The sequence below is a fragment of the Lactuca serriola genome, chromosome 5, assembly GCF_051521515.1.
Source record: "Lactuca serriola cultivar US96UC23 chromosome 5, Lser_US96UC23_V15, whole genome shotgun sequence".
NCBI classification, from domain to species: Eukaryota; Viridiplantae; Streptophyta; class Magnoliopsida; order Asterales; family Asteraceae; genus Lactuca; species Lactuca serriola.
The window spans coordinates 56974265-57000333 of record NC_136412.1 but is presented as its reverse complement, the minus strand read 5'-3'; the positions used below and the strand labels follow the sequence as shown (position 1 = coordinate 57000333).

The 26069-nt window shown below is 36.3% G+C and overlaps 2 protein-coding genes and 1 long non-coding RNA gene across 3 annotated transcripts; all 3 read left to right on the top strand.

Annotated features, from left to right (window-relative positions):
* The first annotated feature begins 9584 nt into the window (after positions 1-9584).
* LOC145052513 (large ribosomal subunit protein eL8y) lies at positions 9585-11488 on the top strand. The gene is made up of 7 exons (XM_079000338.1): positions 9585-9720; positions 9921-9965; positions 10179-10380; positions 10500-10669; positions 10751-10879; positions 10965-11057; positions 11191-11488. The coding sequence occupies exons 1-7, from the start codon at positions 9718-9720 to the stop codon at positions 11320-11322; spliced, it is 774 nt and encodes a 257-aa protein (XP_078856464.1). The 5' UTR covers positions 9585-9717; the 3' UTR covers positions 11323-11488.
* A 3791-nt stretch (positions 11489-15279) lies between these two features.
* On the top strand, positions 15280-19319 carry LOC145052511 (uncharacterized). The gene is made up of 9 exons (XM_079000337.1): positions 15280-15461; positions 16028-16201; positions 16310-16709; positions 17040-17317; positions 17401-17469; positions 17547-17603; positions 17820-17872; positions 17954-18029; positions 18110-19319. The coding sequence occupies exons 1-9, from the start codon at positions 15421-15423 to the stop codon at positions 19029-19031; spliced, it is 2070 nt and encodes a 689-aa protein (XP_078856463.1). The 5' UTR covers positions 15280-15420; the 3' UTR covers positions 19032-19319.
* A 4512-nt stretch (positions 19320-23831) lies between these two features.
* Positions 23832-24578, top strand: LOC145052512 (uncharacterized). The gene is made up of 2 exons (XR_013684071.1): positions 23832-24068; positions 24212-24578. It is a non-coding gene; the product is annotated as an uncharacterized LOC145052512 (long non-coding RNA).
* The last annotated feature ends 1491 nt before the right edge of the window (positions 24579-26069 follow it).

Below are 26069 nucleotides of genomic sequence, written 5' to 3'. Positions count from 1 at the left end.
AGTAGTCCCCTGTTTTACAGAAAAGTACAGTTTCATCCCCTCTATTTTGAAAATCTCGCAATTTGGGCTTTATTGGGCCGAAAAGTTCATTTTTGGCCCATTATGCTTAAAAATCCACATTTTAATCCTTCAAAAGAGTAAATTTCCAGAAAATACATTCTTGAAACTGTTTTGACTCATCTCCACCATCAAAATTTGCATTTTGTCATTTTGGGCCCCTTGAATTTATATTTTCAACATTTTGAGCCCAAAAATGTTCATATTAACCAACTTGGTTATTTTTCTAGAAATGATTTGTGTGTAATAATATGATTTATACTTGTTTCATACAACCAACTGCAAATCTCGATTTTAAGGACTTTTTGACTAGATCCAACACCACAATCACATAAGAACATATATATAAACATAGAAATCACACAAGGCATACATATACTCATAGATCTACACGTTTGCTTGTATTCCCCCCCCCCCCCATAAAACTTATAAAAACCGGAAAATAGGGGGTATGAAGCTCACCTTTGGGTGTGGTTTCGGCCTTTAGAAGAAGTGAGAAGAAAGTTTAGCCTTAGTACCTCTCCTTGGAAGGTCTCGAACTTAGAGAGTTTCTAGGAGAGTAATCAAGGTTTTTACATGGATTAGAAGAAGATTTTGATAAAACAAAGTACCAAAATCATAGATCCTAACTTGATCTTACCTTAGGTGAAGAATTTGTGAAGATACCTCCTTGAAAGCTTCTTAGATCACGAAATTTTGGAGGAGAAATGAGAGAGTTTCTTGAGAGAAAAGATGAGTGAAATGTGTGTGTGTGTGCTTGAAATCGGCCGAGAGCAAGAGAGAGAGAAGGAGAAAGGAATGGCTAAGCTTGGAAATATGTGAGTGCATGGATGTTTGAGTTCTCATGCATGGGTGTCCCATGGATAATGGTGAGGTGTCACTCACAAGTCAACTCCTCTTTCTCTTGGGCTTGGGCCGAGAATGGGGAGAGTGAGGGGAGGTTTTTGGGCTTTTTGCCCTTAAGCCCATGTTCTAGTTAGGTTGAATGATTTTTGGCCCTATAAAAATATAAGTGTGATTTTTATGCTTTATTAGGCTAGATTAGGTTAATTATGGTCCAAAATGGTTCATATAATTAATCTATTTCATTCTAGGCCCAATATGGCCCAAAATATTGAATTAAATGGAAATGGGTCCAATTAGAGCCCATTTAAGAGTTGTAAACCCAAGATGGTCAAATTGGAAGCTTATTGGTCCATTGGGCCCAATAAGGAAGTCCTAGTCCAAAAGTGGACTTAAACAAGAACTTCTAGGGTTTCCAATTGCCTATTGACTACTTGAAATGCTTGCATGGTGTATTTGATTGAATTTTTGTTGTCATAAAGTAAGCATCATACATGCTCTTAAGTCTTTGATTCATAATTTTACTCAATTATCGTAGTTACAAGGCACAAAATTTCTAGTTGTGACAATACGGGCCTCGCCCACACTCCGCTATCTAGGAGATATGGGCCTCGCCCACACTCAGGTATCTAGGAGATACGGGTCTCGCCCACACTCCACTACTAAACCATAATATACAAGTATCACACAGACAACGAGTATAAACAATTCTACCACGCTAGCATATAACATCATCAGACTCAACTAAGAGATACGGGCTCCGCCCACACTCCGACACTATCATATCGTCTATACGGGTCGGCCTTGGTGCCTTAGACCCATTACTACTGGAAGGAAACTCACATCGAAGTAGCTGCTGAAAGTCTGCTTGCTAAGCGCCTCACTGCTGAACTGGAACTCCCCGGCTACAATTTCCATACACACTAAGTTAGATACTGATAACTAATCTTAGGGTAAAATGACTATTTTACCCCCCGATCAAAGTCAACATCTTGTTCAAAGTCAACTTCCTGGTTGACCGGACTCGCCGAGTTGGCTCGCCAACTCGCCGAGTCCTTTCCATCTGTTCTAGTTCTACACCTGTTTCTACTCGTTGAGATTAGCGAAGACTCGACGCGTTCTTCCTCGATGCATACATGCTAAGTCCAAGTTCATATGACTCGCTAAGTTGAAGAACAACTCGTCGAGTCTAAGGCAATCTTCATCGGACTCGTCGAGTTGCTCATCCAACTCGCCGAGTCCACGGCTAACTTCATAGGACTCACCGAGTCTATCGTTCTACTCGCCGAGTTCATTCAGTCCTTTTTCTATACAGACCTGATTTGAGTCATGCAGCGGATCCAAACCACAGATCTAGGCTTCTAGGGAATGCTTATCACGTAAAGTTGCAGACTTTATGTGCATGCATAGCTTTAGAGGCTTCAAATGTCCAAACTAAGCTCTTAATGGGATTCTAAGCTCAAGAGGGACCTTAATCACCAATATGACTGAAACTTAACACTTCAAGAAGGTAATGAGAGTTCAGATCTGGAGTATAACCCAACCATAAGATTTCTCTTCAAGGATTTGGGATTTTAGGGCTTAAAAGCAACAATTTAGCGACAAACAAGATCTAATAGATCAATAACCAAGATGGAAACTTTATTACCAGAATGGATGACCACAAATGAATGTGTTCTAGATCTAATTCCCCCTCCTTGACCTCTTCAACCTCTCCCTTCTTCCTCTTGCTCCAAGGTGCACCAAAAGTCCCTTCACAAGGCAACAATCACTTAAACTTATCAATGGAGGCTAGGGTTTTCGATAAGGAATGCTTTGAGGGTGATGGCGGCTGAGATGGGGCTGTAAGGACGTTTAAATAGGGTGCAAACCCTAAGGATTAGGGTCTCCTCCTGATTGGCCTACTCGCCGAGTCCAGGCATGGACTCGCCGAGTAGATCACTTAAAGCCCGCATCCACTCGACATCTACTCGGCGAGTTAGGGCTACAACTCGTCGAGTAGCTCTTCCCAAAAGAACATTTAATCAAAATAAATACGTACCAGGAACGGGGCATTACAAATTGATTCTTAGGGTAGATCTTTAAGAGCAAAGAAGATAATGGGGATGGGTAATTGAGTTAATTGTTTGATGATTAAACATAATAATTATATTATTGTGGGTTGAAAACCCTATGTACTCACCAAGTTTCCCAGCCTGACCCACTCAAACTTATTTATATCACAAGTGTTGATATGAAGTCACATTACACCGAGTGATTAAGAAGATATAAATCACTAGTGATAATGAATGTAAGTTTTGTTTATGCTTATGTTTCTGTATTGACGATGACATCCCAAATGTTTTAAAATGAATAAAAATACTTTTCTTCAGAAATGCTTTGATAACGTATTTATCATGTTTTACTGGGAACAAATTCCACAACATTTTTATTAAAAGAAGCACTCTGATTTTATAAAGCATAAACACAAATCAGTCTTTTATGGTAGTGAAAACGGGGATGTCACAGTTGGTATCAGAGCATTAGTTTAAGCGAACTAGGAATATGGATTTATTTCTAGACTTAAACTTCGAATGCTAAGCAATGATTGTGAGGAGTGTGTCTAATAAAATTTAGGTAATACACCTGAATAGACACAAACACTAGCTAATTTAGGAAAACTGCTTAACATGCTTTTATGTGCTAAAAGATTTGTGATGCTTTATGCTATTGTTTGATCAGATCTATGGTCTGTTGTCGACCGGATCTGGAAATTTTATGTGTTCAAATTTCTAAACGTTTAAGTACTGTATTATGCAACGACCCAAATTTTAAGTCAAATTTTTTTTTAAACTAACTAATTCATAAAAACGTTCATGAGGAAATACTGTGAAATTACATCGTCTCATAAAATAATGTATCATGTCTGAAAACCCAAGTCACAAAATAATAACATGTCAGAGTACAATCCCAGAATATCCATGGTGCGGAAAACAAAGAGTGTGTGTATGACGTGCCGCTATCGCGCCAGCTCCTTCCACTTCGCTGAAGAGGTACCTGAAACCAAAACTGTAAACTGTAAGCACGAAGCTTAGTGAGTTCCCCCATTGTACCACAGACCATACAATCACATAACATACATACTGCCAGGCAATTATGGGGTGCCCGACCTACCCGATACAACCATTCTGGGGTGCCGACCTACCCGTACGACCATTCTGGGGTGTCGACCTACCCATGCGGCCATTCTGGGGTGCCGTCCTACCCATGCGGCCATTCTGGGATTCCGTCCTACCCATGTCAAGCCATTATGGGGTGCTGACCTACCCATCGGTCCTAACAACCGAACCTCGAGGACTATTCCACCCCTTACTGCTACTATCACATATATCATAACATAAACATACTATCAGACATATTTGGGGTGTCCGAACTACCCTTCGATCCCTACAACCGAACTTGGGGACTATTCCCCTCCTAATATCACTATCACATATAACATATCATGCCAACATATAAACATATCATCACGTACTGTCAAACATATATGGGGTGTCTGACCTACCCTTCGGTCCTAACAATCGAACTCTACTATTATCACATATAACATATCATGCCAGCATATAACATATTAGGTAGTAGCAAACCTAGATGAATATCACAAAGACAATCATCTAACATACGACTCCTACTGGTGGGCCGACATTGTGGCCGTAGACCCACCGCTACTGGAAAGTAACTCACCTCGAACAAGTAGCTGCTAATAATCCGCGTGGGAAGTCTCTGTCTGCTGCTGCTCCGGAAATCCTCCGACTACAATCCCCACAAACACTTAGTCAGAAACTGACATCTACTCTTAGGATAAAATGACTATTCTACCCCTAATCAAGTCCAAGTTAAAGTCAACTTCAAGTTGACCTAACTCGCCGAGTTGGGCTGTCAACTCGCTGAGTCCCTCACCCTTTACTCGTCCTCATCCATGAACCCACTCGTCGAGTTAGGATGTCAACTCGACGGGTTCTTCTCTCATATGAACATCACATGAAAACTCATCCGACTCACCGAGTTGATGAACAACTCGTCGAGTTCACCTTCATCTGATGAACACGTTCTGCCCTTGACTCGTCGAGTTCATCTTCATCCTTAAGAAGATTGCCTTGGACTCGCCGAGTCCAAGAACGGACTCGTCGAGTCCAGTCTTGACCAATTCCATATAGTCGGTTTAAATGAGATCTAACACACCAAAACCATAGATTTGGCCTCCTAATGTCCACTTTATACGTAAAGTTCCAAACTTGATACACATGCATGGGGTTTTTAGCTCAAAAATCCACATAAAGTGTCCTACAATTTGCATGGGGCTCTTGTGGCCCTAAAGTTGGCACCTTTATGCCATGAGACCCCTCTTAAGGTCCAGATATGAAGTCAAAACTCACTCAACATTTGTATGTGTTATAATTGTTTCTGTGATAGTAACTTGGAAAACTGCGAGACAATACTTGGGACGAGTATGAATAAGTGTGAATGGTAGTAGAGGTCTATACTACCGGAAGCACAGGACTCGCACTTGGATCAGGGAAAGTCACAAGGTTACCAAGAAACTAGTAATTGATTCCGTTTTATTCAAGTATATTGTTACCATCGTTTCGGTAATGACTAAGAAGATGATTGTGTTACATGGTTCAGAGAACCAAGTCCGATGTAGCATCTAACTTAAGCTGAAAGATTGAAGTGAAAGACAATCAAAGCGATCAGTAGAGGTATCGCGATAGTTGCTTGTAGCTAGAAATGCTACCTTTTAAGATGTGATTATATCACATTAGAATATGAAGGAAGGTATAGTCTATTCTGGAATTTGACTTTAAGAGACCTGAGTCTAAGCGTTGCAACATACGATGATAGGTCATTATAATATGACACATCGGTCCATTGTATTAATAAAGGAACTTATCTTAAGTTTGTTAAGAATAAGAAGGAGTCTCCAGTAAGGATCAAGATTGTGACTCGAATGTCATAATTTGGAGTCTAACGTTAGATAGGGAGCTGGTGGAAGATCAAGCACCGCTTACAGTCAAGAAGACCAGGAGTTAGATACGCATTCGAAGAAATGTAGAAGTTACGGCTACTACCTAGGATGAAAAGAGAATGTATGGAATCATTATACAACCCTGTTTCGTTGATGATTACGGGACGTAATCATCGTAAGGGGGAGATAACTGTAACGTCCGTAGATCCGGGCTAGTCATTTTCCGACAATAAGTGTCGAAAATGACTTGTCGGCAAAATATTACTTAGAATAAATAATATTAAACAATTTATAGAATATGTCTCAAGGTTTCCGTGGATATAAAGAACGCCGAAATCCGAGTTATAACGAAGAAGTTATGGCCCGTCAAAGTTTCACGGCAAAACCGACACGACACCGAAAAATGTAAAATAATGAATTTACGATAGAAATTTTTTTGGCCTTAGTAATCTAAATTTTGGTATACATTAAACCAAGATCGTCCACAAAAGAACGCCCAAATCTGACTTCGTATGAGGAAGTTATGATTTTTCGAAGTCTCGACTTAGCAGTGTACGATCCGAAACTCGAATTTTAGTTCGAGTTGTTTTTGGCTTACGTGACCTAAATGAGATTTTAAGATCTCATTAATAGGAACTCAATAGTAAAACAACAGACAAAAACAGAGTTCGTATGAAGGAGTTACGAATTCTTCGCGGTCATTTAACAGTGTAATCTCCTTGTACTGTTAGATTTAAGATCGATCGAGAATTAGCCGACGAAGTCAAAATAAAAGTTGTAGATCTTGTTTTTACCTAAGTGTGGATATAAAGAACGTCGAAAATGGAGCTCGTATGCGAAAGTTATGAATTTTTGAAAATCGACTGATTTCCACCCTGTGTGCGATGCCACGTGTCAGCACCAAGTTGTGGTTGGCTGTAGCCAGCCTAGCTCACGACGTGAATATAAAAAATTCACGACGTGAACCTTCCTCTAGTCCCTATAAATAAGTGGTGAGGCCTCCATTTATTCTCACACCTTCCTATTTATTCCTCTCTCTCTCTCTCTAAACCTCTCTCTAGCCCTCGAACCCCCCCGAAAAGCCTAGGGAACTTCCCTAGCACGAGGCGGAAGCCCCGGAGCGCCCGATGACTCCGAGAAGAAGAGCCTTTAGGCTTGGGAACGTTGCTCCAGCAAAGCCTGGTTTTGAGAAAAACCCGCTGTAAGTGAGCTACGTCTAACCTATCTTTAGTATAGCTTATGATTCAATATAGTAATGTTATTAGGACCTTATAACAAATACTTGGGCTATTATTATGGGTCATATAAGTATTGTTTAACGCTTATATAATAGTAATAATATATAGACTATTAATTTGTCTCGGTGAATAATAAACTAAACTCTAGTGGTAATGATACTAGGTTTTGTCCGAAGGAAATTGTTTTGAGATAACGAAGCGTTGTCCGAGTACAGAGTCACCACCTAACCAAGTGAGTGCATAGTTACTTTCAGCTTACACATAGATATGAAGTATTTTATAAATTACGTGCTATGTGTGCATATTATCTGTATACTTGTTATCTATGGTGGATGAATGATTTTATGCATGTTTTAAATGATTTAAACTGTATATGTATTTTATATCTACAAAATGTGTTGGGTAAACATGGGTAGATGAAATAGTTGTTGTGTGACAAAAACAAAATGATGAGAGGTGACATAGACCATGGGATAAGGGTGAGAAGTGAACCATGAGATAAGCCTTTTACCCAAATGTTGGCTCCGTCATCTAGCAGAGTATGGATGACAACCACATACTATTCTAGACAGTCCAGTGGAACACTAGCAGGCTCACAACCTGTAGGTGTTGTTTGAACTGTGTATTCACGAGCTGTACTCTAAAAACCCATTGACATGTATTGCGAGTGGATTACCGGAAACAATATTGTCGATAAACGAGATAAAACCCATTGACATGTATTGCGAGTGGATTCTAGGAAACGATACTGTCGATAAACGAGATAACTCTGGCAACTATGGATTTAGTGCTTGATGAGCAAACCTTGACAACTATGGATTTAGTGCATGTTGAGTAAACCCTGGCAACGATGGCTTTCGTGCCTATTCCTTAGGATAATCCTTAAGAAAGAATGAACGAGGAATAATTGAGTCTTAAGGTAGATCTGTAAGAGTAAAGAAGATAACGGGGATGGGTAATTGTGTTAATTGTTTGATGATTAAACATAATAATTATATTATTGTGGGTTGAAAACCCTATATACTCACCAAGTTTCCCAACCTGACCCACTCAAACTTATTTATATCACAAGTGTTGATATGAAGCCATATTACACTGAGAGATTAAGGAGATATAAATCACTAGTGATAATGAATGTAAGTTTTGTTTATGCTTATGTTTCTGTATTGACGATGACATCCCAAATATTTTAAAATGAATAAATTTTTTTTTTCGAAAATGCTTTGATAACGTATTTATCATGTTTTACTGGGAACAAATTCTGCAACATTTTTATTAAAATAAATACTTTGATTTTTATAAAGCATAAACAAAAATCGATCTTTTCTAGCCGTGAAAATGAGGATGTCACAACATGCGTCACATTCTAGTAGACTGATGAGACATCGACCTCCGGCGAGTCTTCTGGTATTCTGTTGCGGCGAAGATCTGCTAGTCACAATCAGAGAGATGCGTTAGAGCCGCCCCAGGGACTGTGCCCCGGGAGCGGGCTCCGACGGTCAAGTTAGACCAACTGGTAGATCTGAGACGATCCTCCATAGCTGGAGAGAACAATCTTGGTGTTGGTGGTGGTGTATGGTGGCTAACGGCGACTGAGCCACCCGACGGGAGTATAATGTGGTGGTTGAGCCATAGGGGAAGTCTAGTGGTGGCGGCTGAGCCACTTGGGGAAGAGTTCAAGGGAAAGGTCATCCTTCATGGAGGAGACACTATTCTATTTATAGTGGACAATTAGATCAAGGGGAATTAGGTCAGGACTTGGGCAAGCCCAACTCAGGCCCAACTAGCAAGGAGCTGGGCAAGGCCGCCCGGAGGCGCCGGGCGGGGCTGGTGGGCCCGCCCTAGGCAAGGCTGACGGGCGCGCACCAGGAAAGACCGACAAGGGAATGCCAGGCAAGGGAGCACTAGGCCGGGCCAGGAGGAGAGTCCCCAGCAAGGCTGGCAGGAGCGCGCCATACCAGGCTGGCGCTCTAGTGCAGTCTATGCCATGTTAATAGACCATATATCATCACAAACTATTATGCAAGTTTTAATACTTATCAACATCTTTCATTTTTATCCTTTTAACCAAAATTACACAATTAATGATCCAACCCATATTCTGATGATCGTAAAACAAATTTCAAAGATCATTTCATCATATAACAATGTATCAACCAAACAAAATGTTTAACATTTTATAACTTTTGTCACTTTAGACCATATTATCTGTTTACATTAGAGTTCACATACAAACTAATCTAGATGTTACAATAGCCGATTACTTAACTTCTAAAATCCACTTATCACTTCTAATTAACTTCTAAAATCCACTTATCACTTCTAATTATTTTGGAGAAATCCGACTATCCAATACGCATAAAATCATAACTCATAAACCTTGAATTGGGCCGTAGAGAGAGTTTACAAACCAGGCGGTAACCAAGCCAAGCCCAACTCTAATTTCATTAGTTTGCGAAACCCTAAATATCAGATCACATCGTTTTATGCCTTGGTAAAAGGAAACCCCCCATACATTTGTGTTAGGGTTCTTCGTCATCGCCGTTTCGAAGCTGCGAATCCAAGTCTTCACAAATGGTGAGCATCCTAACTCCATCTAACTATCTCATGTTTTCTGTTCGTATTGTAAGGAAATGTGCATAAGTTGGTTATCCAACTCTACTCCCAGCTCTATAGGATGGTTGATTAATCGTTAATTATCAAAATTTTAAGTTGATTTAGGTGGATTTTGTTTGTATAATGCTAATCATAGTCGTGTAATATCTTGTTACTTGCAGGCTCCGAAGAAGGGTGGAAAGCCGATTGTAACCAAGAAGAAAACGGTATGACAACTGAGACTGATTTCCGGCTTTCATTGATTTCCATAGCTAAAGTAGCATTTATATATTGGCAGTAAACTCGAATCGATAACATAGATTTTGAAACCGAAATTCGTTTACTCATAAGAAGAAATCAAACTACATATTTTGAAAACCCCTGGAGTATGATCGGAATTGTTCTGTTGTTAATATCTACGAGTCTATCTAATTTCCCAGGAGAAGGTCGCGAATCCATTGTTCGAGAAACGACCAAAGCAATTTGGAATCGGTGGAGCTTTGCCTCCTAAGAAGGATCTTCACAGATTCGTAAGATGGCCTCAAGTCGTCCGAATTCAGAGAAAGAGGAGAATCCTCAAGCAGCGTTTGAAGGTCCCACCAGCATTGAACCAGTTTACCAAAACCCTTGACAAGAATCTCGGTATAATGCTCATCCTTAACAATAATTTTGTTCTAATTCCAACTATGTTCTTACTCCTTTTACAATCCACCGAGTTTCATCAAACTGATAGACAAATCTCTGTTTATGAAATTATGAAGCAACGACTTTGTTCAAGATGCTACTCAAGTACAGGCCGGAAGACAAAGCAGCCAAAAAGGAACGCCTGTTGAAGAGAGCTCAAGCTGAATCAGAAGGAAAGACTGTTGAAGCTAAGAAACCCATTGTTGTGAAGTATGGTCTTAACCATATTACCTACCTTATCGAGCAGGTTTTTCTCATTTACACTCACTGTAATCTTCTATTTCTTTTTCTTCTAAAGTGCTTAATGACATATTATGTTCCATTTCAGAACAAGGCACAATTGGTGATCATTGCCCATGATGTTGATCCAATTGAATTGGTTGTCTGGCTTCCTGCACTCTGCAGAAAGATGGAAATCCCTTACTGCATTGTAAAGGGGAAATCTCGTTTAGGAACTGTAAGTTTTTCCCTTATCATACTTTTTACTTCTTTTTTTCTTCTCATTTTCAGTTGTGAGTGACAATTCTTTTTGTATGATTCAGATTGTCCATCAGAAAACTGCAGCAGCCTTGTGTTTGACTACAGTCAAGAACGAGGATAAAATGGAGTTCAGCCGAGTATTGGAGGCCATCAAGGTACTACACATAGCACACTTTCTCTTGATCTGTTATCTGGGCAAAAGACTCAAATGCCCTTATAGTATTATTTTTTAGTAAAAATTTGGAGACTTGATTGTATTGATTTATGATGTTTGATTTGGTGTTTCAGGCTAACTTCAATGACAAGTATGAGGAGTACAGGAAGAAGTGGGGTGGTGGAATAATGGGTTCCAAGTCACAGGCAAAAACTAAGGCAAAAGAGAGGGTTCTTGCAAAGGAGGCTGCTCAGAGGTTGAATTAGATTATGCTTTTGGTAATGTACTTTCTGGTTTTGATTTTTGTTTTAGAATATCTAAATTTAAGGTTATTTTTTGTTTTGGAAATTTTGAAAAGGACAAATGTTTACTTGTTATGGTTATTGTATGTGTTTGGTTTTTGGATTTATGATAATTATTGATTCGAAGTGAGTTGCCTTAGAAAAATTAAATTGGTTATGTGTTTAAAGTGCTATAAAACACTCGGATTTACGATTTATGTTTTTAATATGGAAAGAGTCGTCTCCTTCAAACCAGTGGGCATGTTAACAGAGCTTTTTTATTCTTATAATTTAATTTTATTAATTTAATTTATAGAATGATACTGGTATGAAGAAAAACTAACTCTATAGTGGAGGTTTGTGAAGAAAAATTTTATTGATAAAACTCTCCAATTATGAAATCCTTTTAGTAATGGTGACTCAACTCTTTTACGTTGTACCGAAGCTTCTATTAAAAACCTCTTCAAACCATTTTATTTTTTATATCTAACAACAATAAGACTTCTAGACTACAATATGGGTAATTTTGCTTTTGTCTCCATTCTCCATACATCGGTAGGGTTTGTGGAAGATGTGTACTTGATTGCTTGCAATCAGCATTCCACAAGATGCATGTGTCAAATGTAGGTATGTGTTAGTCAGTTTGTGTTGGATATAAATACTAGATAGGCATCAAATAATTAATTAGAAAGCAAAGAAGGCATTCTTGAAATCAATTATGTTACTAGAGCTTAAAGATACCTAACCCTAGCCTTGGTACCCATCCTTGAACCTTCTTCCCATAGTCCACTAACCTACGAAGTTATATATGCAAAAAATTGCATTTTAGACCTAGCTAGAGCATCTAAGACCGACTGGTATACATTGCACGAGATGGTTTGTGGTCTAGGTGGCCACGAACCACGACCGTGCACACCACCCCGGTGGTTCGTGGTGGGTCGTGGTCGTGGCCCTCCGTGCTCCGGACAATGACCCTAAACGCCCAATGAGATTTTACGATGCAAAAATTTGACCGTTTACTTTTATGTAGCCGTTGAACGGCTAGATTTGTAAAAAAATAAATAAATAAATAAACAATTTATTTACCTATAAAATACCATATTTTTACTCCTTATTTTTTACACCATTCTTTTCTTTCTCTATACACAAACTACACACTACATCTTCACAACCAAAAATCATGGATTTCAACCAAAATACCCCTCCAAACTACCGAAATCGCAAACCCGATAACGCTTTTGCGTTAGATACAACACCTCGACAATTCCCGACTATGGAGCCACCTCAAGACGGTTTTATCAATCTACTTCAAAGTGGTTCCCCTATCCAACAAACACCACTTTTCCAACAACAATATCAACCTTTTCCGGCTTTCCAACAACAACAAATGCAACAATAATACCAACAATTTCAACAATTCCAACAACTACAACAACTCCAACAACAATCGTCACAACAACAACAACCACCAATTTCACAACCACCACTTTCGCCAGATTTTGTTCTGGAAACGCAACCTTCACCACCACCTCAACCAAAAAAGAAAAAAGGAAAAAAAACGGTCTAACCCACTACCACCCAAGAAAGGGTCCCATGGACAAAAGAAGAAGAAGAAAAGTTAGCGGAGGCATGAGTGGCGGCTTCCGAAGATCCAATTGTAGGAGATAGCCAGCCTTACGGAAGTTTTTGGGAAAAAGTCCGAGCCATTTTTTACGAGTTAATGGAAAGTCCAACTCGAAATGCCGATCAAATTACGTCGAAATGACGAGATATTCGACTAAAATGCACCGAGTTTGGAGGAATCTACAACAATCTCCTAAACATACGCAAAAGCGGCTCGAACGATTTTGATGTTTTCAAGGCGGCCATGGACCAATTTGAAAAAACAACGCCAACATGCAAAGCTTTTCCGTATATGAAACCGTGGCTAAAATTGAAAGACGCCCCAAAATGGAAAGAGCAAATGGAAGGAAGTTCCCAATCTTCCGGTTCAAAGCGTTCGAGAAACCCCGATGGAACTTCTCAACAATCGGACGGCCGAACACACATCGACATCAACGACGATCCGATAGATCTTGAAAACGACCAACCTCTTCGTCGGCCCGTTGGAAGAAATAAAGCAAAAAAAGCGGCGTCAACATCTTCGAATTCTAGTGTTATGGATATGTTTGGCGATAAATTTGATCGATATGTGCAACTTCAAGAAACGAAGGCCGAGGTGATGACTCGGATGGAACAAAAAATGATCGAAGCACAAACATCATTTCAAAAGGCACAAGAGACACTCCAAACAAAAACCGATATGGAAATCTTGAAAATGAAAGCGGACGACCTTGAGGGCGAAGACTTGGAACTTTTCCAAGCAATGAAAGAGTCGGTTCGAGTCCGACGTAGGCGTAGGGGGTAGTTTATTTTATGCATGGTTGAAAATTTTAGTTTTTTTTAATGTTTTTTTTTTAATTTTTTTTAAATTTAACTAATGTAATTTTTATTTTGATTGTTATTTTTATTTTATTTTTTAATTTCAATTAATTTAGTTTTTATTTAATGTAATTTGGTATTTTAATTTAATGGAAAAACTAGTATTAAAAAAATGTTTTTAATGTATTTTTGAATTAAATTTAAATAAAAAAAATGAGGTGGAGTGGTGTGTTTAGTGGTAAGTATCCCATGTTAGTGGTAGTGGAATGTGGTGCTGATGTGGTACCCACCACATATGTGGTATGTGGTGGGTATAACAGATGGCCTAATTATCATCGCATCACTAAACCAAAAAGCATAAGGCTGCCCAATATGGAAGCCTTCTTACGTGTAGGTACATATGCGGCACCCTCCTTCCACTCGTGAACAACGCCCCCAAAGGGCGTAGATGTTTTGTGGAGTGATGTTGGTCACGACAAATCACAAAGACATTGATTGATTGGGACGAACATGAAGACATCACTTGTTATTCTTATTCTCTCTCCCTCCCTCTCTCTACACGTGAACAATCAATCCCCTTGTGCTATAAATATAATGATATTTGTGGAGTAAAGTTGTGATGAGGTTGCGTGAAAACACGCATGAACACCTTGTATAATAAACCTTGTTATTGTAAAATATTTTCACAAAAGTTATTTTGGTCCTACCAATATGAGTTTGGAGAGTAAATTATAAAATATTAAAGAAAAAAGCTATATTTATTGAGCTTGTAAATATTAAAAAAAATGGTAAACACGCTCCAATATCCATGTAAAGATCAATTGTGGAACACTATTAATATTTTGGATGTGTCAGAGTTTGTACTCTGTATCCTATATAGAATATCGTTCTTCAACGATTAGGCTCCTGTAGGAGCTGAGCTTGTAAATAAATAAGCAATGTGAAAAAGCTCGAACAATAGGTTTTTTATTTTACAAAACTTATTTGACCAAATGTGTTTTTGAGAAGATCATAATATTAACTGACAATTGACCTTGTGAATGGAGAATGCGATCCTATGTAAAAGTCATTTAGACTAGTTTTTTAGGAGTTTTTTTTTAAAAAAAATTCAAATATACACTTTAATTAATTATGAAAACATATTCTTTTATCTCATTTCATATTTTTTAGTTAGTTTTATCAAACGTTATTTTTTATAAGCTAACTTTTTATTTAACAACGAGCTTTTAAGCTAGTAAGTCAAACATAACTTTATTCGTCAATTACTTCAACAAGTTAGCTTTTATTTATATATTTAAGTGCTTATTTTGAAGTGTTATATTACTATATATATTTTCATTGGTAGGTTGCAGATTTTATGGTTGTTGCAAGATTCACGTACGGCGATATTTGTACTCGTAACAGGTATATCAACGCCTCCAAACCATATTCCCTGCCATGTCAATCTTAAAATTTAAAAATCTCCCACCACTCTCCCTCCTCCCGACGCCAATAACCTTTACCCTTCGCATTTATCGTCCATATCTCTCTCTCTCCCCCTATCTCTCTCTCTCTCTCTCTCTCTCTAGAATCCAAACATTATCATATTTTTCTGGTTTTTCATTTCAAATTGGATCTCGATTTTGATTCTGTTTCGTTCCCCCAAAATCACCAAGTCAAACGATGCAGCGACTCGTTGACAACTTTCTCGCTGTCACAAAAGAGTTAGTTTCTCCCTCCCTCCCTCTTTCCTTCCCTAATAAAATTCAATTACATAATTTAACGTGTGGGTAGTTTGATCAATCGAATTGGTAATGCTGATTAATAACGGAGTTTGATCGTGTTGGTTTATACGAACATGAAGACGATTACAATGAAATCGTATGATGAAGATGTTCTGCTTCATCATATGAATTTAAAATCGTTTTCGTTTTGTATTAAGCTTTCATATTTAGATAGCTGATTCAGCGCATGCATCACATTTTGTATCTATGAATGTATGCATATACATGATTTTTGTTTGATTCGTAGCATTTCTGGAAACGACATCTATGCGAAATCACATATGTTTAATTGACGGGTTTAACATTTAGGCGTTGAATTTGTGACACATAGCTTCCATGTATACTCATGAACGATTAGAGAGCATGAGGATTTGAGAATCAATGATCAAAACTGATGAGAGATTATGAAAATTAAACATACATGGATGATTGTAATTAAATGCAATTCATTCCAAAAGTTGTCTAAAATCGATAACAATTGGATTGATTATGTTTATTTTCTTCAGATCTGTGAAGACTGTTACTTATGAGTCATTAAGTAACATATTAAGGCTGATAAATGGATTGTCTGCACTATTATTATCTATATTGCCTGGCAAGGCTAATATGCTTGAAGGAGTCCAAGGTTGGGAGCTCAAACCAACTCTGCGTGGCCCTAAGTTACCACGTTGGATGGAGGAGTAAGTTTATTTGAATATTGATTCTGTAAATAAATCATGTTCTTCATAATCTTAATTCTAGATCAAATTATCACATCGAGGTTTGAAATATTGATTTTCTTGATGTAGTGGGGCGTCATCATTTAACCACTTCATTCATGAACTATCGGTGGATTATGATTCAGCATCAAGTGTAGAGTATTCATCTGGAGAAGACTTGGATGATTATGATGATGCTTACATTTACCCTTCTTCTCCAATGACACCTTACGCAAAATTCTCACGAGCACCAAGCTTCACCAAACGTGAAAGGAATCGGGCTCATTGGATTTTGTCCATTATCATGTTCTTTTTAATTCCTGTAAGACTTTTGTTCGTGTTACCGTTTTATATGTTTAAAACCATTTTCATGAGAAGCAAAAGACCACCGGTGACAAGCCCTGGAAGGATGAAGAATTCACCAGCCGCCAAGAAAGGTCTGGATCATGTTGTTCAACGTGCTACTGACAAAAGACGCGGTGTTGTAGAGGTTCATTAATTTCTTCTTAATTCGTACTCCCTACGTCCCAAAATTATTGTCCACAGACAAAAAACACATAGATTAAGAAATCATTAATTACCACTAACTTTATACAATAAAATGACAGTTTTGTCTTTACTTTGCATTTAATGTTCCATTAAATATTAGTTGGTTAAGTAATAATGAAGGAGTATTTTGATAAAAATATTATTTATTTTTAGAAATAGACTATTATTTTGAGACAAACCAAAAAGGAAAGATGGACAATAATTTTGGGATGGAGGGAGTATATTACGACATCCAAACTTGTTATTTACACGGGTTCTTTTGCATTGGCAGGATCTCCATCTAGGAATAGAGATATGTATAGAAACGGTGTTTGATGGTATTCACCACGCAGCTCATTGTGTTCTTCATCCGTTGGATTCTCTAATGATGTTATTAAGGTGGTCTTCTTCGAATGGTGTTGGGAAAATTCCACGTAATGATTCAGGCACCTCGGTCTCCACTGCCACTCTTGCTGATACTGATCCTACTCCGACCGTAAAGAAAAATAATTTAAGTACCAGACTTAATACAGATTCTCGCACGTGTCGAGATGTAATTACAGGAGAAGGGTAAGAAGAGTAACAATAACAATAATGGTAACAATAGTTATCAATAAAAGTAAGAAACATTTTCTCATCGTTCAAATTTTCAGGTACCCCTATGAAGTTATTAATGTTGTAACATCCGATGGATATGTTCTCCTTCTGGAAAGAATTCCAAGGTAGAATTTTTGTTTTGTTTGTATTTTTTTTTCGTGTTTCAATTCTTAGAAAGTTTCGTTGATTTACAATGTTGTAGGCCGAAAGCGAAAAAGGTTGTTTATTTGCAACATGGTGTATTTGATTCGTCTATGTGGTGAGTAATTATATTGACAATCTACAATGTGATACTATAAAACTTTTGTTCGGGATACCGCTTTCATTTTACGTTAATATTTTGTAAAAACATCAAATTTTTTTGCTATTTTATACGTAAAAAGCAAGGAATTAGATTAAATTTGTAATTTTTTCTCCTATAAATTCAGGCATATATCTTCAACGATTAATCGTTGTTTTCTGGTTTTCTTACTAGTTGGGTTTCAAATGGCAATGTCGGGTCTCCAGCTTTTGCAGCTTATGACGCAGGTACGTGATATTCATCTTTCACAAACTTGCTAATAACTTTTCAACACCCAAAACGATAACAATTCTCTTTCTCTGTTTCAGGTTATGACGTTTTCCTTGGTAATTTTCGTGGTCTAGTTTCTCGAGAACATGTTGACAAAAGCATTTCTTCACGACAGTAAGTTCAGGGTTTAGAAATCAAATCAGGATCAAGTTTTCTATCAGATATTGAAATGGCAATTTCGTATGATTTTGTAGGTATTGGCGTTACTCCATCAATGAGCATGGAACCGAAGATTTACCAGCCATGTTTGAGAAGATTCACCAAGTGAAAACTCAAGATCTAAAATCGTTGTCTGAAGATAACACAGAAGAAGAAAAAAACCCCGAACAACAACCTTATAAACTCTGTGTAATATGCCATAGCTTAGGTGGAGCTGCGATTCTTATGTACGTCGTAACACGTCGGGTAGAAAAAAAGCCTCACCGGCTATCGAGATTAATCCTTTTATCTCCGGCTGGATTTCATCACGATTCCCCGTTTTTCTTCACCGTAATCGAGTACACATGTCTCTGGTTAGCTCCGATTTTGGCCCCAATCTGTCCGGGATTATACATCCCCACCAGATTCTTCCGGATGCTGGTCCATAAATTAGCCAGAGATCTCCAAAACTATCCCGCCGTCGGCGGGCTGGTCCAAACCCTAATGAGTTACCTAATCGGTGGCGACAGCTCGAATTGGATCGGAGTGATGGGGTTACCTCATTACAACATGACTAACATGCCTGGCGTTGCTTTTGGGGTGGCGCGTCATTTAGCTCAGATCAAACGCGCGAGAAAATTCGTGATGTTTGATTACGGGAGTCGTGAAGCTAACATGCGAGTTTATGGTACGCCGGAGCCGATGGATTTAGGGGAACGGTATAATCTGATTGATATTCCGGTGGATCTTGTTGCCGGGAAGAACGACAAGGTGATTCTTCCGTCGATGATTAGGAAACATTATAGGGTGCTGAAAGAGGGAGGCGTGACTGCTTCTTATAAAGAATTTAATTATGCTCATTTGGATTTTACGTTTTCTCATCGACCAGAGCTTTTGGAATATGTAATGTCTCGTTTGCTTCTTCTGGAACCCAATTTGAAGCTCAGGCAGTTGAAAATGAAGATGAAAAAATGTTAAAACGATAGAGGTTAGTTGTTGATTGAACCTTTTGTGTTTTTTAGCTAAGTCATAACTCTCTGAAACTAGAAGTTAGATATGGTTCTCTGTATATATATATGATATGTGTATGTATATTATATATCTATATCTCATCCATCCATTCTCCCTCTATTTTTTATGGGGATGGAGATAGATGCTTGGTGAGTAATGTAGATCTGAGTTGTATGGTTGGATTCTTTTGTTACTTTGAGACAGTGGAGGAGTTAGTGGTAGAAAAGAAAGAACATACTGCATGATATTTATATACTCTATGAAGGGGCGAGGATTATGAATTGATTGTTATAATTAGAGAGGAATGTAGAATGGTGTCATAATCAAAATGTCTTGAATTGTAAGGATTGTGTTCACGCCTGTCCCAAGTCGATTTGAGGCCCAGGACAAAATAAAACAATAAGACAATGATGGTATAGTCGATTTGAGGCCCAGGACAAAATAAAACAATAAGACAATGATGGTATAGAGACAGGTATATGAGTACTTGTTATTGAATTATATATATATATATATATATATATATATATATATATATATATATATATATATATTATGAAAAAAATTGAAGGGATTTAGAGGGTGCGAGTTAAATATTAAAACCGATAACCCATTAGCTTACTGAAAAAAAAAGACAAACCAAAATAAATTAAAAACGAACAATCAAACCATTTTGAAAACTGCCACTTTTGTGTCCGGTAAAAAAAAAAACAAAAAAACTGAGTGTTTTGAAAAAAAAAATCATATTTAGGTGAAAACTCAAAAAATAAAAAAAAAAAACTTGAAAATGGCTAGGTTAGCTTGAGTTTTTGCTAACAAACAATCAAATAATAGTTATTATATATTAATTGGTTTTTTATTAACAAACGTAGTTATTATATATTAAAAGAGGATGCAGGGTAGAAAATCTCATATAGGGAAATTATGCGTGATAAGGAATAGAAAAACATCTTAAATAAAATAAGTGTTTGGATGGTTTGTCAAAACCGTCATTTTATTATGCATGACAATGACTAGAAAAATACCAAAATTTTAAATAAAATAAGTGTTTTGATGGTTTGTCAAAACCATCATTTTGGTGTCTGGTAAAAAAAACAAAAAGTTGAATGTTTGTAAAATTTTTTTGATGAAAACTCTAATAATAGAAAATGGCCTGCAAAACCTATAGGTTAGCTTGATTTTTTGTTAATAAACATACAAAAAATAGTTATTATATATTAAAGACGATGCAAGATAGAAAATCTCATATAGAAAAATTATGTATGATAAGGATTAGAAAGAACCCAAAGTTTTAATAAAATAAATATTTGGGTGGTTTGTCAAAAAAAAACAAAAAGAACCAGGGACCATTTAAATAACTTGGATGATCTTTGAATAACAAACAAGAATGCATGGGTTATTTTTGTAATTTGAATTCCAATTTTCAATAAAATGAAGCTGCAAGTTATTAAAAAATACATAAAAAATTGAGGCGTGGTACTAATAAAAGAGAGAAAAATGATTATTTCTTGTTAATTAAAAAAGCGCATGCATATAATAAGAATCGAACCTACGCGACCCTCTAAAACTTACCGACGCTTACAACAGCACTGACCAACTCAACTAATGAAATCTTGGTTAACTTTTTAACACGGCTCATATAAATAAAATATCAAAGAATGTTAATTTTGGGACCCCAAGCCGTAGCGAGGCCCCGGGTGGTCGCCCTTGCCCGCCCTATTGGGCTGGACCTGATTGTGTTTTTTCACTATCCCTTAAATAATAATTCTCTACTCACTAGCTAATAGCTATGTGTGTGTGAATCACAAACTTTGTATGAAAGATAATCCAAGCCGATAGAAATTTCGAGTATAGACAAAAAACAAGAAATTCGTAGTACTAAATCTGTGTATGAGAGTTCAAAATCTTTGAAGAGTCATTAATGTGGTAAATAGTATATATACCCATGAAATGGAATAGTAGTTTTCAGAAGTTACACAAACAGTTAAGATCAACAATCCCGAATATATGTCCCAAAATCCAACTTGTTCAGATTATACTCCATATTTATATATTTTGAGAAAGTGCCCTAAATTCTTCCTTGGGCATATTTTGAGGTCGGTAGATTTTGTCTTAGTCAAATGTTGACTCAAGCAAATTGTGCCCTACTCAAATTCCTGCTCCTAATATTGATCTTTTACTTTTGTCCATGTTTTCCATTATACTTGTAGACTGGAAATCTGTTTCGGGCAAGTGCACCTTATACACAAAAGGAGCGCAACCCTTTGAATCCAATCCATTAATTGTGTCCATGATCAAATTAGTGTATACATGTGTGTACTCTGCAGAACATGAATTGTATTAGATCATGGTCTGAATCCCCTTTTGGCGTTCATATAAATTCCAATAACCTAAAATGACATGATGAACATGGATTCTTGAGCTTAAAGATTTCATGAACATTGAATCTAGGAGGCATTTGGCAATGGTGTTTCTCCCAGAGACGAAGGATGATTACAACCCAAAGACTATTATAATAATGTTGGCACACTACTCAATGACTAAAGTGTAGGTTTGTAATGGCATCTCGACCTTCTGCATGATCCACAAGTATCAAAAAGATTTTTCGTACCAATCATGTCATTAAATGTAACTTAACCTTCATAAAACACATATAACTGGTCAAATAAGGTGAAATGATGCATGTAAAATACACCACACAATACCTATGGATGTATCTCGTTAATTATTTGAACCAACCCAAAAAATTATGAACAACATCCTACATAAACAAATATAACAGTCTAAGTATTTCGAAACCAAGACGTTATAAAATTAATACTCAATGATCACTACAATCTTAGGTTGGTCCTTACGTCAACCTACTTATTTAAATAGTAACATACTTTGTGTACTATATTTATCTCCTGCTACATTTTGTGTGTTTTGACTCAACCGTATCAAACTAAAAATTATGAAGACAACTATTCTCTTGCCAAAGTATATCGTTATTTTAACAACACATTATAAATTCTACTGGCTATTAAAAATATTCCGTAAAACCTTATACATAAAACAACAGATAAACACCTATCTACAAGGGCATATTTAGGGGTTCTCGGGATGGTCGATGCAACCCCTCAAATTTTGCAGCACAGTGTAAGTTTTTTGAAAAAAATAAATATCTGGCGTAATGCAAAATTTTCGACATACAACCCCCAAAATTATGTATGCAGCCGCTATCATCCTGCGTTCCCCACTAGAATATATATACATACCAGCAGTGGAACTAGAATATATATACATACCAGCAGTTTTTATAAGAGCTTTCGAAAAATAGTATGGGATTATGAGAATATAGAGTTTGGTGAGCATTGTTGTGAAAGTGAAACCAATGTGATAAACATATATTTATACCAACTCTAAAAAATAAACAAACATATACAAAGATAAATAATGTAAATTTTTAAACGAATGAACAAGAACAATGACAGGGGCGACCCTAATGGTGTGCAGGGTGTGCATCCGCACAAGATCTCGGAAAAAATAAGGCCCGGATTTAACAAAATTAATATTATATACTTAATACATATATATATATATATATATATATATATATATATATATATATATATATATATTTGTTACATCAATAAGAAATCATAAAATGTTACTTAGTTCAGCCGGCAAAATCTCACTCCCTGTGTGGGCTATTTCATGTTTGATGTTTGTTCGATCCTCTTCCTATTTAACTTTTTTATTAAATCAATTTTTTTTTTTTTTTAAATAAATAGAAGTTACATATCAAACCCTCAAATTTAGTAGTTAATTTAATAAATCAACTTCCATAAGTTACAAGTTTGGCCTTCCTAACTTTTATAATCACATTTTGAGTTATTAAACAATTTTGTTTTCTGTTTTACCTCATACAATTGATCTTAACCAATTTTGTTTATATATATATATATATATATATATATATATATATATATATATATATATATATATAATCTTATTTTTAGGGGGTCTTTTTTGCGTGTTTGCACCGGACCTAAGATAACTTGGGACCGGCCCTGAACAATGAAATTCGTTCGTTTATGCGTTCATTTGTTCAGTTAAAAATAAACAAAAGCTTCGTTCTTGTTCATTCAGTTATTTTACAACTTTAATCCTACTCATATCTTTCCCTAGAATCCTCGAAAGTTGCACATTGGTGGTCCCAGATGGGGTCGGGTCGGTCTTGAAACGGTCCATTTTATTGGGCCGTTTCGCAACAATCCATTTTTTCGAACCTAACTTTTTTGATCCGATCATTTTTGGGACTTATATTGCGGTTTTTCTGTGCGTCTTTTTTTTTTTTAGTTTGGTTTCGATTTTGAGTTTTTCCATCAACAAATATTTGATTAACACTAAAATGATAGATTAAATATTTATTAAAAATGGTACGCTTAAGTTTAATAAAAGAAAAAAAGGAAAATAGTTAGATAATGTGATTCAAATTTGTGTAATTAACTAGCTATCGGTCTTTTGTATAACTGGTCTCGGAACGACCCGGTTTTTTTGGACCGGTCTCGGAAGGTTGGTTTTATTCGGACCACTCCCAGACGGTCTCGGGCCAGGTTTTTTTTAAGACCGGCATTTTTTTCAGTCTGATCCGAAATCGGTCTTTTTTGCATTTCTACGCAGATCGGATTCCTGATTCTGTAAAAGAATCGGATCGCAGCCTACCTTAACCCGTATGTATAATATGTACTCATTTAGCCCAAATTTAATAAAGTAGCCCATTAGCCCAGTCTGTTAAGGCCCCAAGTTCTCGTCGGAGACTCGGAGTAGGGAAAGAGAACTGTGGAGAGAGAGAGAGAGAGCAGCAGCAGCAGACGATCTGCGATTTTTGTGTATTTGTAAGATAGGAGAAGGAGAATGGTGAGATCGATGGCATGGGGATACATTAGGATCATGGCAGGGACCATCGTCGGCGGAGGTGCCGGGTTTTACGTCATGCACCGCCTCGAAATCAGCTACAAGGTCCTTGGATTTTTTTTATATACATCTTATTGTTGAATTAGGTTTATCCACATCCATGAATTCTCCCTTTGCTCCATCGATTGCTACTATAGCATTGTAATATTAGGGTTTTCTGAATTTTATCATTCATTTGAAATTTTCAGGAGAAGTGGGATGAACGATTGAGGAATTACGAGGAACAGCTGAACAAAAAGAAACAGAATCCAAAAGAACTTGAAGAAGCCCTATGAGTAACTACATACATCTCTTCCTTCATACTTTGTTGAATTTGCAAAACGTTTCTAGGTTTATGATACTGGAAACAGCGATGTATAATTATTCTCTTAACTCTTAAAATTCCAGAAATACATCAACATAAGATTTCAATTGAATGATAAATGTTGTTAAATTCTATTGATTTTTATGTAATTTTTGTTGGGAAGTATTGTATCCAAAACATTTTAGGGATTTTTATAATTTGTGCCCCTTTTTGTAAAAAGGAAATCATAATGATAATATGAATTGAAAGTACCTTGCTATTATTGAAGTAATTTAGGTTGTGAACGGCTCTTGTAGAAGGTTGTGTTGGAAAGGTGATTATTTGAACTATGTGTATTGCATTATGTACGCATGATTTATTGAGACTGTAATAATTGAACCAAAAACTCTGTAATTACTAGACTAGACCATATGTGTGTTATTCGTGTGAACCCTGACCATATCAGGATTGTTAAGAAACGAAATGAATCTAGATTCTATCACTAACGAGGAACAAAAACATTTTTTTCCTACAATATGACATGAAATTCAAAGAAACCTTGATGTCTAACAACTATACCCGGTAAAAACAATGTTCTTATAGATTAACGTACAGTTCCCGAGTTTGGCAAAAGAAAAGAAGAGAAAAGAAAAGGAAAACAAAATTTTCTTTTGTGTTCTCGAGTTAGAGAGAAGTGAAAAAAGAATTAATCATTTTGTTCTTTCTTTTCAAATCGGAAGAAAAGTTAAGAAGAAAAGTGATTCTTTCATTTCTCTTTCACTTCCTTCTTTTAATGAAATTCAGGAACATCAATTTCTTTTATTTTCTTCTCATTTCCATTAATTTTCTTTCTTTTCTCTTGTTAAGTTGAACTGATGTAAAGTTTGGATGCCACATTTTTGTTATAATTCTATAAATGCAATTGGATGACACACCGGATAACGTTATATTTCAAGTCAAACCAAGATACTATTGTTGTAAATGTTTAATCTTTTTAAATATAAATTTTTTCTTGTTTTTTGTTGTTAAGGTATTTATTTATTTTTTTCATTAAAATGACTATACATTGGTTTAGTATATAATTACGCGACAATACTTTTATCTTTTATCACAAAAGAAAAATGACTATACATTGGTTTAGTATATAATTACGCGACCATACTTTTATCTTTTATCACAAAAGTTACTATCTACATCGTTTAAAAACAAGGATCTTATTTTTCTTCACAGAATACATTTTATTAAAAAACATTGCTACTTTTAGCAGTAGTTAGTAAAAATACTCAAATTTGTGAAATATTTTGCTAAAGACTGTATAAATTTTCAAAAGTAAACTAAAAATCATAAATTTGTGAAATATTTTGCTAAAAACTGTATAAATTTTCAAGAGTAAACTAGAAATCATTTTTCTTTAGAAAGATTTGCATAAAAATAAAAATTTTGATTTTTTCAAACTTGTTTAACATAGATATCTCCAAAAATTAGAAATGTGGTTGAAATAGTTAAGATTCATGGTTTCAACTCTCAAATGTCTATTTTAGGCTTAAATCTAATTAAATTTTGTTTTGCCACAATTTCAACTAACCTCATATTTGCTTATGCTTTTAGGATCTACTATAATAAACGAAGATAATTTTATCACATGTCAATCACTAATAAGTTTTGACACTTGTCATTTTATGGTATTTTTTAAATAAATAATATCTAAATGTCAATTTATGTTTTTTTTCAATTTTTAAATTTAAAAAAGCCACATAATACTT